This window comes from Triticum aestivum, chromosome 5D, assembly GCF_018294505.1.
Source record: "Triticum aestivum cultivar Chinese Spring chromosome 5D, IWGSC CS RefSeq v2.1, whole genome shotgun sequence".
Lineage (NCBI taxonomy): Eukaryota > Viridiplantae > Streptophyta > Magnoliopsida > Poales > Poaceae > Triticum > Triticum aestivum.
In genome coordinates, this window is record NC_057808.1 from 527,715,711 (window position 1) to 527,728,773 (window position 13,063).

At 48.0% G+C, this 13,063-nt stretch overlaps 1 protein-coding gene across 1 annotated transcript; it reads right to left on the minus strand.

The window, feature by feature from the left end:
* Nucleotides 1-3,260: 3,260 nt before the first annotated feature.
* Nucleotides 3,261-7,293, minus strand: LOC123123473 (uncharacterized). The gene is made up of 5 exons (XM_044543989.1): nt 6,886-7,293; nt 5,977-6,068; nt 5,019-5,825; nt 4,471-4,621; nt 3,261-4,395 (listed from the first exon to the last, which is right to left on the minus strand). Exons 1-5 carry the CDS (start codon nt 7,031-7,033, stop codon nt 3,749-3,751), a joined length of 1,845 nt encoding a protein of 614 aa, XP_044399924.1. The 5' UTR covers nt 7,034-7,293; the 3' UTR covers nt 3,261-3,748.
* Between the last annotated feature and the right edge of the window lie 5,770 nt (nt 7,294-13,063).

Below are 13,063 nucleotides of genomic sequence, written 5' to 3' on the forward strand. Positions count from 1 at the left end.
AAAACAAGTTAGACGTCCTCTACTTTGTTGTTGCAAGTTTTACGTGGCTGCTACGGGCTGAGCAAGAACCGTTCTTACCTACGCATCAAAACCACAACGATAGTTCGTCAAGTTAGTGCTGTTTTAACCTTCTCAAGGACCGGGCGTAGCCACACTCGGTTCAACTAAAGTTGGAGAAACTGACACCTGCCAGCCACCTGTGTGCAAAGCACGTCGGTAGAACCAGTCTCGCGTAAGCGTACGCGTAATGTCGGTCCGGGCCGCTTCATCCAAAAATACCGCCGAACCAAAGTATGACATGCTGGTAAGCAGTATGACTTGTATCGCTCACAACTCACTTGTGTTCTACTCGTGCATATAACATCTACGCATAAAACCTGGCTCGGATGCCACTGTTGGGGAACGTAGTAATTTCAAAAAAATTCCTACGCACACGCAAGATCATGGTGATGCATAGCAACGAGAGGGGAGAGTGTGTCCACGTACCCTCGTAGACCGAAAGCAGAAGCGTTAGCACAACGCGGTTGATGTAGTCGTACATCTTCACGATCCGACCGATCAAGTACCGAACGCACGGCACCTCCGAGTTCTGCACAAGTTCAACTCGATGACGTCCCTCGAACTCCGATCCAGCCGAGCTTTGAGGGAGAGTTTCGTCAGCACGACGGCGTGGTGACGATGATGATGTTGCTACCGACGCAGGGCTTCACCTAAGCATCGCTACGATATTATCGAGGTGGGTTATGGTGGAGGGGGGCACCGCACACGGCTAAGAGATCAAGCGATCAATTGTTGTGTCTCCAAGGGGTGCCTCCCTCCCCGTATATAAAGGAGTGGAGGAGGGGGAGGGGGCCGGCCATCCTAGGCACGCCCCATGAGGAGTCCTACTCCCATCGGGAGTAGGACTCCCTCCTTCCAAGTGGGAGTAGGAGAGGAGAGGGAAGGAGAGAGAGGGGGAAAGGAAAGGAGGGCGCCGCCCCCCCTCCTTGTCCAATTCGGACTGGGGGGAAGGGGGCGCGCGGCTGCCCTTGGCCGCCCCTCCTCTTCTCCACTAGGGCCCAATAGGCCCATTAGTCTCCCCGGGGGTTCCGGAAACCCCCCCCCCCCGGTACTCCGGTATATACCCGAACCACCCCGAAACCATTCCGGTGTCCGAACATAGTCGTCCAATATATCGATCTTTACGTCTCGACCATTTCGAGACTCCTCGTCATGTCCGTGATCACATCCAGGACTCCGAACTACCTTCGGTACATCAAAACACATAAACTCATAATATAACCGTCATCGAACTTTAAGCGTGCGGACCCTACGGGTTCGAGAACTATGTAGACATGACCGAGACACGTCTCCGGTCAATAACCAATAGCGGAACCTGGATGCTCATATTGGCTCCCACATATTCTACGAAGATCTTTATCGGTCAAACCGCATAACAACATACGTTGTTCCCTTTGTCATCGGTATGTTACTTGCCCGAGATTCGATCGTCGGTATCTCAATACCTAGTTCAATCTCGTTACCGGCGAGTCTCTTTACTCGTTCCGTAATACATCATCCCGCAACTAACTCATTAGTTACAATGCTTCCAAGGCTTATAGTGATGTGCATTGCCGAGTGTGCCCAGAGATACCTCTCCGACAATCGGAGTAACAAATCCTAATCTCAAAATACGCCAACCCAACAAGTACCTTCAGAGACACCTGTAGAGCACCTTTATAATCACCCAGTTACGTTGTGACATTTGGTAGCACACAAAGTGTTCCTCCGGTAAACGGGAGTTGCATAATCTCATAGTTATAGGAACTTGTATAAGTCATGAAGAAAGCAATAGCAGAATACTAAATGATCAAGTGCTAAGCTAACGGAATGGGTCAAGTCAATCACATCATTCTCCTAATGATGTGATCCCGTTAATCAAATGACAACTCATGTCTATGGCTAGGAAACATAACCATCTTTGATCAACGAGCTAGTCAAGTAGAGACATACTAGTGACACTCTGTTTGTCTATGTATTCACACAAGTATTATGTTTCTGGTTAATACAATTCTAGCATGAATAATAAACATTTATCATGATATAAGGAAATAAATAATAACTTTATGATTGCCTCTAGGGCATATTTCCTTCAGAACTAGTACAGTGGATGAACAGTCTCAGGAGGTGAGGTGTTCTTGAGCTCGATGAGTTGGTGAGTGTGAGGATGATCTGAATGATCCGTCCCTTGCTACGGTGGTCGCTAGGTCCTATTTATAGAGGCCTTGGTCCTCTTCCCAAATGTGGGCGGGAAGGGATCCCACAACTGCCAAATTTGAAGGGAGACAACTAGTATAACCTATCCTGACAAAAGTAGTCTTTGCCTGCCAAAGGCTCTGGTGGTGACGCTGCAGTGGGCTCCGCGATGACCTCCGTCCTGTCGTCCTGGCGGTCTTGGTCTTGTTGAATTGATAAGGAAACCTTTCCTTGATTCCTCGGGACTCCGCACCTGCGCTTGCCTTCTTAGCACCAAAAAGGAAACTGGTACACTGCACCTGCTGGTGCCCGCGTGGCCTTGGTCGTCATGGCTCACGTCACGTGAACCTCGCGAGGTGCACCTTGTATAGATATCTCCGCTCTTCGGGAGCCAACCTAGTGAGGCTGCCCCCAGAGAGGTCTTGGTGTCGTCCGCCTCGCGAGGCTTGGCCCCTCGCGAGGGTCTTGAGTTGTTGCTGCTGAAGCTGGGCCTTACCGGGTCGTTGATGGAGCCACGCCACAGGCCACAGGCAGGCAAGTCTGGGTACCCCCATTCCCAGGACGTCGACAAAAACCTTCCCTTCTTTGATACTTCCTCCATTTCAAATTATAAGATGTATTGAGTTCAAAAATAATAATAAGATGTATTATTTTTTTAAGTCAAACATGTGCATGTTCAACGTTTTTAGGAAAAAAATATTGATCCTACAATAATACCATAATTGTATCATTAGAACCATCATGAAAAGTATTTTTATATTATATTTATTTTGTATTGCAATGTAATCCAGGTCAAAGTTACATGTGTTGACTTTTACGAAAATTGATGCAACTTATATTCTGGAATGGAGGCAGTATTATACATGCAGTTCTTCAGCATCATTCGGAAAAAAAATGTACATCTTTCAGTCAATATTCAGTAAATGCAACATCGACAGAACAATGGTGAAACTATAAATTCAGTCCTATAGAGAGATGCTACTCCATGAATTAAGTATGTAACGAAGGAAACATATACGCTCTACTTTATCAACTAGTATTATTTCTTGTTGACGCAACAACAATGTAGCTGTTGCTGCAAAATGAGAATATAAATGTTCATGACTATAACTGACCGACCTGATTTACATAACTGTAACAACTGAAAAAAAATCCAAAAAAGGGGAAACAGCTCTCCCACATTTTGCTCCCCTTTGGTACCAAGAATGAATTTCAACTATGTGCCTCCCTCACCTAACCTAACAGACCACACCACTTCTTGTCCCATACCCTATATCCTACAACAAGCATCTTCTCAAATAATATGCTACAACAAGCACGGCGACTCGACCCAAAAGAATAGTGTCAACCACTTGTTTAACAAAAATAGGGGGAACTCTGACCTGACCAAAGAAACAAATACTCCATACAACCAATGATCAACCTAACCTAACACAGAAAGCAATGACCTACAGCAACTTTGTAACCTCCTCGGGCCAGAAAGCTGACAGCAACTCCAGCAGTAGCTTTGCAACTAGCTGGACATCAACTCCAGAACCAGCTCTTCCAGAAGATCATCCTTTACCATCCTCTCAACATCCCTTCCTGCCCTGTTGATGTAATCTGCCAAATCTGGCCATTTCTGATCCAACACTTGTTTCTCTCTTGGCGCAAGTTCTTCTCGCCGCCGAGTCAACACCTGCAACAATTTCTCTAACAGGCCTTCTGAACCCCACGCTGGTGCCATATTCCTTGCGGTAGTTGCCCAAGGATGCATGTCCAGACATGGGGCAAGAAGTTCCGACAGTATGGAGTTTACCATGTCGAAGGTGAGCTTCCTGTCTGCCCTTGACCATTGAGCCACATTTTTGTATTTCTTCTCAAGCTTGTCAAACACGTCGTAGCCTGCAGGGCAATCAAGGGACTGGCACACCTTGTACAGCTGATCCTCCTCAACGCCATGAATACCAGAAGCAATTAGAATATCCAGCAAGTAGCAAAACTCTCTTTCCTCTTCATCTTCAAATTCGCAAGGGGTGTCTTCTACCAACTGTATAGCTTCATCATGTTCAGTAGACTCCATCTCAGAGCACGAGTAATTACCAAGTGCAGCATCCACAACTACCTCAGCAACAGTTTCTGCTGAAGGAAAGTATACCAGCTCAGGCCTTAGCTGGGGAGCTACATTCAAAAGTAACACACAATAAGATACAAAAAGATGGTTGATTGAAACATTAGAATGCCAAGATTGCTTACCATGAGGATCTTTTGTATCTTTCTTAATGTTTTCAGCATCGGAAAAATCTTCAGCTGGATATTCAAGAACGGATACTGGGCTTGCCTGCTCAATCTCTTTGCAGGAAACTTGGGGGATATAGTTTATACGTGCAGCAAGTGGACAGTGTACCTGTGGTATAACAAAAAAGGGGCTCAATGCTAGCTATCACATTTGGGGCGAAGTAAAACTAGAAGATGAATAAAATAGTTTCTACTCTTATACTGATAATTGATAGCCTGGCATTAAGCTTATTTTGAGAGAGTAAATAAAAGAGTAACAAGTTGCAAACAGAAAACCTGCTCCATGTTTGTGATTCTACATTTACAAAATAACCGCTTAGCAGCAAGCTTATTTTGAGAGAGTAAACAAAGTAAAGAGTTGCAAACAGAAACCTGACCCATGTTTCTGATTCTACATTTACAGACATAACCAAAGCTCCTATGCAATATAGTATCATAAGAAATTACACATGCATACTCATAGTAACCATTTTATCAGTATAGTATGAATAGCTTCTGTTTAATACCTTCTTGAAGGACATCCTCCATTGATCATTTGCCACTGTACCCAGAGAGGATAAATTGGAGTTATCACTTGTGTCACTCGTGTCACTTGAAAAAGATACTTGCAAACCATCAATGCTGCCACCCGAGGAAAAGCATATCGCCTTATCAGATTCACTGTTTGTACAGCTCCATAGTTGTTCAGATGTTTCCGCATTGAGTGGCTGTAATCTCCTTCGAACTAATGCATTATCCAACAAAGTTTGCCAGTGTCTTCCTGTTGACAAATCAGACTGATTATAAGTCTCCTCTTTTTTTACCATGTTGATTGCTCCTCCAGATTGTGTGTGCTTATGCCTCCGATTTAATGCACCAATGCGGTTTTGATTCTGGTAACTGCGACCAAACCGCCGTTGACGTAACATCGACATTGTCTCTGCAAGGGAGCACTTTGCACTTGTTCGGCCCATCTTCATAGAATCAGATCTTCCAGCACTTCTAGCTAATTGATAGCTGAAACTGCACATGCCACTGGATTCTTTTGGTGTTGGAGTCTGATTTGCCTTGTTACTGCCTCTGCCAAGATGAGATTTAGGCCGATAGGCCAACCCATAATCCGAGACAGTACTGGTCGCAGGAAGAAAGTTGTTGTTGCTGGGGACTTGCTTCTCTGTTGGCCACGAAAAGGAAGGTTTTTCTGAAGCTATTGGCATTTCAGTTTCTGCACCATGATTCCTTGATTCTGACATAAAGGAAGACAGACAATGGTGGCTTTCTATTTCATTTCTCAAGGACCTCTTACGCTTATATTCCCATAAATCTGAATGAAGCTGCAACAAGAAACAAACTTCAGAAATGAGAAGCAACAAGCAACGGAGCAGTTTAAGAATATAAAATGTTTCCAAGTTGCAGAAATATAATATTTACATGGAACTACTATATATCGTTGATAGAAGAATAGTGAGCAAGTGAACAACTTACAAAATCTTCCATTATTGTGGATCTACTGCTACTTCTGGAATCTTGTGATGATAGTCCATAGACACGCTGCTGCTTGTCCACATGAGCAAACCCTGAAGCAAAACAAGAACAGGTCAACTCTAAAGCAAGCAGTCCTCTTTATTTTTTACTTTTTATTATGGGAGTCTATCTTTCTTTATGCATACCAAGAACAATTCAAAGATTAGCGCGCTAGCGAAGTCACATCAATCGCAAATGGTGGCATACCCATGTCACCAAATATAATAAAGTTACAGAGGCATCCTAAGGGACGGCCAAGTTAAGTTGGATCTTTCTACTTGCTTACTTGTTTAGTTTATTCGCGCGTATGAATTGTCAAGAAGACGCATCTAAATCGGCATGAAAAAAATAAAGGGGAACTGCGATACAAGTTTGGGCTCATACTGACGTTGACTCGTACACATCCCCTACGTTCCCCAAGTTTTATCATACTCTACTATTATTGCAGTCTCTCTGCGATCTAATGTTGTTCTTTGAATTTTCCCAGACTGACCAGTTCTTTAGATTTTGCCATGATCTCTTCCTCGTTGTTCGTTTTCCTCAGACAAACGCTAAACAGAGGATGCCTGTATTTTCTAATAATTATAATTTACATGGTTTCTCCCTGATTTTGTCCTAAATCAACTAATTAAGCGATGCAAACGCGACCCCCACTCGGCTCGGCTGCCATAACAGCTTAACAAGCTTCCATTCCATTCCCGGAAGCAATCGCTAACCAACCAACATCCGTTTGAAACGGCCCGGCGAAATCGACCAAAAGCAAGCAGCAAGACGAATTAGGCAGGCATAAAAAGCGAGCACCACAAATACGACAAGGAATCGAAAGCGCACGAGAATTACAATTAAGCAGTACGTACACCGGACGCTAACCTGTAGCACGCCGCGTAGCCGCGCGCGCGCCGCGCTCCTCCGTCGCCGCCACCGTCCGCGTGGCGACCCCGCCCGCTCCACCCGCCCGGCACGACCGCTGCGTCCACCTCCGCCTCCGGCCCGCGCCCGCGCTCGCTCCGCCCATCATCCTGGCCCGCCAAGAGACAGGACAGAGGCAGACCCTCTCCTCCGAGCGGGCGGGAGCGTATTTGAGGGAGCGAGCCGGCGCTGGGAAGCGGCGCGGGGAGGCGGAGGGGCTGGATTTGGGGCGGCCGCGTCGCCTCGGGGAAGGAGGGGAATCCGGGAGGGAGGGAGGGAGGTGGCGGCGCTTGCGCTGCTGCGCCCGCGCGGCAGCGGTTGCGCGCAAGGAATTCCGCACCTGCCCTTTGTTCCAACCGGCCCTCGTGGATTTCCCACTCACGTTCCGGCATCGCTTGTCACATAATTGTACCCAGTCCCTGCCCGCCCTGCGCGTGGGCCCGTGCTGACGACAAAATTTGTCTCTTGCATTTTTTTGTTGTTGGAGCCAGTAGTCCAAGATTTGTCTGCCTGCTGCTTCTTAAAGCTTCGTGGTCTGAAGCGCTCTGGCCAGCCAGAATGTGAGACTGGCTCACATGGACGACGTGGCTAATTAATTACTGTACTTACTCCTCCATTAGCGTGTGCAAGCGGTGTAAGCTACTCCCTCCGATAAACTAATATAAGAGCGTTTAGAATACTAAAATAATGATCTAAACGCTCTTATATTAGTTTACCGAGGGTACGCACTTGTTTTACATGGGAGGGAATGCCGAACATACACGGAGCAGGGCCTTTCTTCACGAGGCATCCGATTTGGACGTCGTGATTGCGCGGAGGGGATGCCGGCTCCGGCTTCATGAGGAGAAAAGCGTCCCCGGTGACTGAGTCGGGTCGTTGAGGTGGAGCACGGAGCGACGGAGCATTGGCTCCATCCGGTCCTTGTACTGTGCGTCGGTGGCGACGTCCAACTAGCCCACCACCCGTCGACGTGGACTGCTGCTACGGCGGCTTGTCCTCCTCGTTGCCGGAGGAGATGACGATCTCCACCTTCGTCGAGGAGTCCCCCGCGGATGAGGACGACGGCTCCAGAGTTCAAGGACGGCATCATCACGATCCGCCCCGAGCTTGCCCCAGAACTTGCCCATCGCAGCAGTTGTGGAGGGAGATGGACAGGGAGAGGGGAGGAGGAGAATAGATTGTGATGTGTACAACACCGAAGTGCGGCTTATATAGCCGCCGACAGGCCATGCTAAGGGTCGGTCAGCTGCTTCAATGTGTTGCAGCGGCCGGAGTCTGTTCCTCGGGAAGCTGCGTCCGCATTGAAGCGTCGGCTCCCGAAAGGTCGTGTCATTCAGCGCCGCCCTCCCTTCCTCGGCCACATCACTGCATCAATGTCGGTCGTTGTGTGCTCAGGGCTGGCATGAACGCGGCGCATGCATCGGAAGGAAAAGCGCGGGAGGAATGGGTGGTTTTTTTTTGTGGACCAGGGCGGTCAGAAGCAGGTGTGGCAAGGTCTGGACTTTCGCAAAGCCCCCAACGTTTGTCTCCGATTTCCTGGAGGAAACGTGTCCGGACCGCTGTGCGGACCGATACAGGAGCGCGTTGGTTGGCTTCCGTGGTCCCGGACGTACGCGGGAGGTTTGCGGGTCGGTGCTGGAGATGGGCATCTCCAACACGGACCCGCAAACCACCCGCAACCATCCGGACCGCGGAAGCCAGCTCGTCCGAGGTCTTCAACGACGAGACCATGATGAAGACTGGCTCAGACAACACCGCCCCGGCTCCCGTGCCTCCTTTGCGCACCGGCTTCACCATGGAGCAGGCGCAGGCACACTACAAACACCGCCATGGTGGAGGTGCAGCCTGCGCCGGCGCCTGTGTGACGTTCGAGCAAAACGCAGGAGGAACAACGGTACAACTTGTTCCTCCTGGAGGAGCACAGCCTGGTGGAGGGCTAGATCTACGGCGAGCGGGTGAGCAGGAGGCCATGGCGGCCATGGCTGCGGCGAACCCTAGCTTCGTCGCGGAGCAACATACCATCTACAATGTCGTCTGCGCTCAAGGCGTCGCTCGCCCGAAAGCGGCCGCCGTGGAGGAGAACAACGCCAGTTGCGCCTCCTACGCGCCGCGGACAAATCATCAACCGGCCCAGTGGGACGAAGACAGCGTCGGCGCCACCATTTCCATCGTGGATCTCACGTCCACAGGTGACAGACAGATCGCACTCCTCCGAGGATGAGTAGGCCACGGGAGGCGGTGGTGCCTTGTATCCTATGTGGGCCGGTCCATCTCCTGTGTTCTACTCTTCCTCGCCGGAGACAATACTTTTCACTTCATCTGTCTTATCCCGGTGCTCATTGAGACGGCGGATGGAGGACGACACGGACTCGGACGCCAGGCGCCGCTGCCGCAGGATAGGCTTAGAGTCGGGTCTTTTTCTGTTTGTTCTAGATGTTCGAAAGTAATGAAAATCCGCCGTGTTTGTATGAAATCCATCATGTCTATATGAAATCCAACCGTGTTTGAACGAATTTCGTTCGGTTAGTTTGAAATGTTGTCAAAATGTATGCGGCTAGCGTCCTCCCACCTATGTCCGTGGACTGGCCGCCTCAGTCGACGGGCAGATACGGGAGAAAATTTACGGGCTGTCATTGAAGATGCCGTGACAAAACATCCTCGCTCGGCTGGTCGTCCCGGGAGGTGCCGGGAAAGTGGATCGATCCTGATACGGAATGCCGGAATGGTCACACACTACAGATCCAGAGCAACCACCCGTCGAGTGATCAGTGCAACAAATTCATCACCGTTTGACACGGCCGGTCTCTCTTGCGTGGTCCGCCCATCTCGCCAATCAAGCAATCAGTGGATGCCGAGGTAGCAGGAGGAGTACTACTTGATTAGGCGGGGAGCGTTCAATAGTTGGCCGGCAACGACGTACGGTGTCTGTCGGCCGGGCACGCAATTGAGGATTAATTAGTGTGTGTCCTGTCCACGGGAAGGGAAGGGAAGGGAATGGATGACAGTGAAGTGATGGTACTAATAAAGAGGTTAAATAATGGAGCCGGTGGCCTTCGTTTCGGCTAGTTCCGTTTGTCCGATCAACTTTTCTTTTAAGAGAAGAAGTTGCCTCCCCAAACAACTATAGTGGACTGACTGGTGCTGGAGGAGTGTAGTATTAGTATTAACCAAACTATCACATTGATCCATTGATATGAAAAACCATCCCGTGGCTCCCGACGCCCCGAAGCTTCCTTGACAATGTACGAAATTGAACTTTGCAAATCTTTGTTGCTGAGATTAACTAATGCTCCTAGCTAGTCTCCTACATATATACTATTCGTAGACAGCAGTGAGAAGCAGGCTCCAAATTTCGGTGTTTCAGATCGCGCGCGCAGGTGGACGCTGGCTTAGATATTTCCCGCCTCATCGATCGAGAGACGAGGACCCATGTGCTGACGTACTGTGTGGTGTTTACGCTCCATACTTACGCGCCTGGGGATTGTATGTATGTGGTAATAAAAAAAATTAATTTGAAGGTCGGCTGCGATCGACCACGACCCGGCACCTACTAGCTACTCTGCTCGCGCGTCCCAAGTTTGAACTGCATGCACACTCGCGAGTCGTCTCTGTCTCCACTTGTATACAAGTAATACAACTCAACTGGTCTTCCTAATCCGTAGTATTTTCTGTACTGTACTACTTCCACATAAATAACTCCACGTACGTAACGTGCTCATGTAATCACTGGACACGTCCCGCCGGTGCCCGGACGCGCGCGCCCGCGAGACTACTGAACTGCTCCACCGTCAACAAGTGGACTTTGAACCCGTAGTTTCAGTCCCTGTACTGCGTAATCACTCGAAAGACAAACACACACACACAGAAAAAAAAAAGAGTCTCTGTACTGCGTACACAACTGTATACAAGCGTAGCATGCCAGCTAGTGTAATCCTACGATAAGGTTAAATGGCCATTTCTCCAACAGGCATTGCGTATGAAAGGTTTTGATGAAGCCTGGCGACGCCAGGTTGAATCATTTACGCAAAAAGGGAGTGTGGGAATTAAAGTGAATGACGATATTGGTCATTACTTCCAGACACATAAAGGCCTAAGACAAGGAGATCCGATGTCCCCTATCTTGTTTAACATTGTGGTTGATATGTTAGCCATCTTGATAGGAAGGGCTAAGGAGAATGGTCAAGTGGGTGGCTTGGTACCTCATCTGGTTGATGGAGGTGTATCCATCCTTCAGTACGCTGATGATACAATCATCTTTATGGAGCATGACCTGGCCAAGGCGAGAAATATGAAGCTGGTGTTATGCCTTTTCGAACAATTGACCGGGTTAAAGATTAACTTTCATAAGAGCGAGCTGTTCTGCTTTGGTAGAGCCAAAGACGAACAGGAGGCTTATAGGCAATTGTTTGGGTGCGACTTGGGGGATTTACCTTTCTCTTACCTAGGTATTCCAATCCACCATAGAAAGCTGACCAATAGAGAATGGAAGTGCATCGAAGACCGGTTTGAGAAGAAACTGAGTTGCTGGAAGGGCAAGCTCATGTCATATGGAGGCCGATTAATTCGGTGCTCACGAGTATGCCTATGTTTCTCTTATCGTTCTTTCAAGTCCCAGTTGGTGTTAGGAAAAGACTGGACTTTTATCGATCGCGTTTCTTTTGGCAGGGTGATGATCTAAAAAGAAAATACAGACTTGCAAAATGGGATATCATCTGTAGACCGAAAGACCAAGGGGGTCTTGGTATATATTGAGAATCTTGAAGTTAAGAACAGATGCCTTCTTAGCAAGTGGCTGTGGAAGCTTTCTTTTGGGACTGATGCCATGTGGGCCCAAATCCTTCGCAGCAAGTACCTACAGACAAAGTCCTTGTCCCAGGTCACAGTCAGGCCAACTGACTCGCCTTTCTGGAAAGGCCTGATGAAAGTCAAACAATCTCTGTTTAATAGGACAAAGGTTGTTATTGGCAACGGCGCTAGTACACGCTTCTGGGAGGATACTTGGCTCGGCGAGACACCCTTGGCCATTCAATATCCGTCTTTATATCGCATTGTTCAACGACGTGAGGTGTTCGTTGCTACGGTGTTTCAATCCATCCCCCTTAATATTCAGTTCAGACGGTCGTTAGTGGGCAATCGTTGGGAAGATTGGCTCCGTCTAGTTCGGAGACTAATGGATGTCCATCTTTCTCAACAACCCGATGAATTACGCTGGAAACTGACTAGGTCTGGAGTATTCACGGTTAAATCAATGTATATTGATGTAATTACTTCGAGCTCTATTCCTACCTCCAAGCATGTTTGGGCTGTCAAAGTTCCTTTGAAAATAAAAGTGTTTATGTGGTTTGTCCATAAACAGATTATTTTAACCAAGGATAACTTGATTAAGCGTAATTGGACATCTCTTTTTTGAAAATAAAAGTGTTTATGTAGCTTCTGTGATCGGGACGAGATGATCAAACATCTCTTTTTTGATTGCCCGTTTGCCAGAGTACTTTGGCGGACGGTTCACATTGCTTTTAATATTACTCCACCGAATTCTGTCACTACGTTATTCGGGACATGGCTCACTGGGATTGAGCCTGAATTATCGAGACATATTCGTGTTGGAGTTTGCGCTTTATTGTGGACTATCTGGACTTGCAGAAATGATTTGATTTTTAACAGAACATCACGAATTCACTTTTTGCAGGTTATTTTTCGAGCCACGGCCGTGATCCGTTCATGGTCGCTACTCACTCCGATGGAGGCCAAGGAGCATTTGGTTACTGGATCTATCCGCTGGGAGATGGTAGCTCGGGATATCTTCAACCGGTTTGGATAGCGGTCATGTAATAGGATAGGCAATTAGTTTACCTATCTATCTTTAGCCAGCCGGTTGTGGCGTCTTATCTTGGCTAGTCTGTGTGTCCAGCCTCTTTAGCTCTGTGAGCTGCCTTTTGATTACTTTTCAGTTGGAGACTTTGGAACCTTGTTGGAATCTTTTATTTCGTTAATAAGATGGCCGTATGCATCACTCTGATGCAGAGGCCGGGGAGATCCCCTTTTCAAAAAAAAAAGCTAGTGTAATCCTATCTAGTGGCCCGAGAAATCCTACTCCTACCCGTACGTGTTAAGCAAGATTTTTTAGTCGCAATCGGAC

Coding starts and splice junctions, on each gene's coding strand:
- LOC123123473 (XM_044543989.1), bottom strand. CDS start 7,033: ATGATGGGCGGAGCGAGCGCGGGCGCGGGCCGGAGGCGGAGGTGGACG. Junction 5,826..5,976: donor CCACAATAATGGAAGATTTT/GTAAGTTGTTCA, acceptor TTCTTGTTGCAG/CTTCATTCAGATTTATGGGA. Junction 4,622..5,018: donor GGAGGATGTCCTTCAAGAAG/GTATTAAACAGA, acceptor GTTATACCACAG/GTACACTGTCCACTTGCTGC.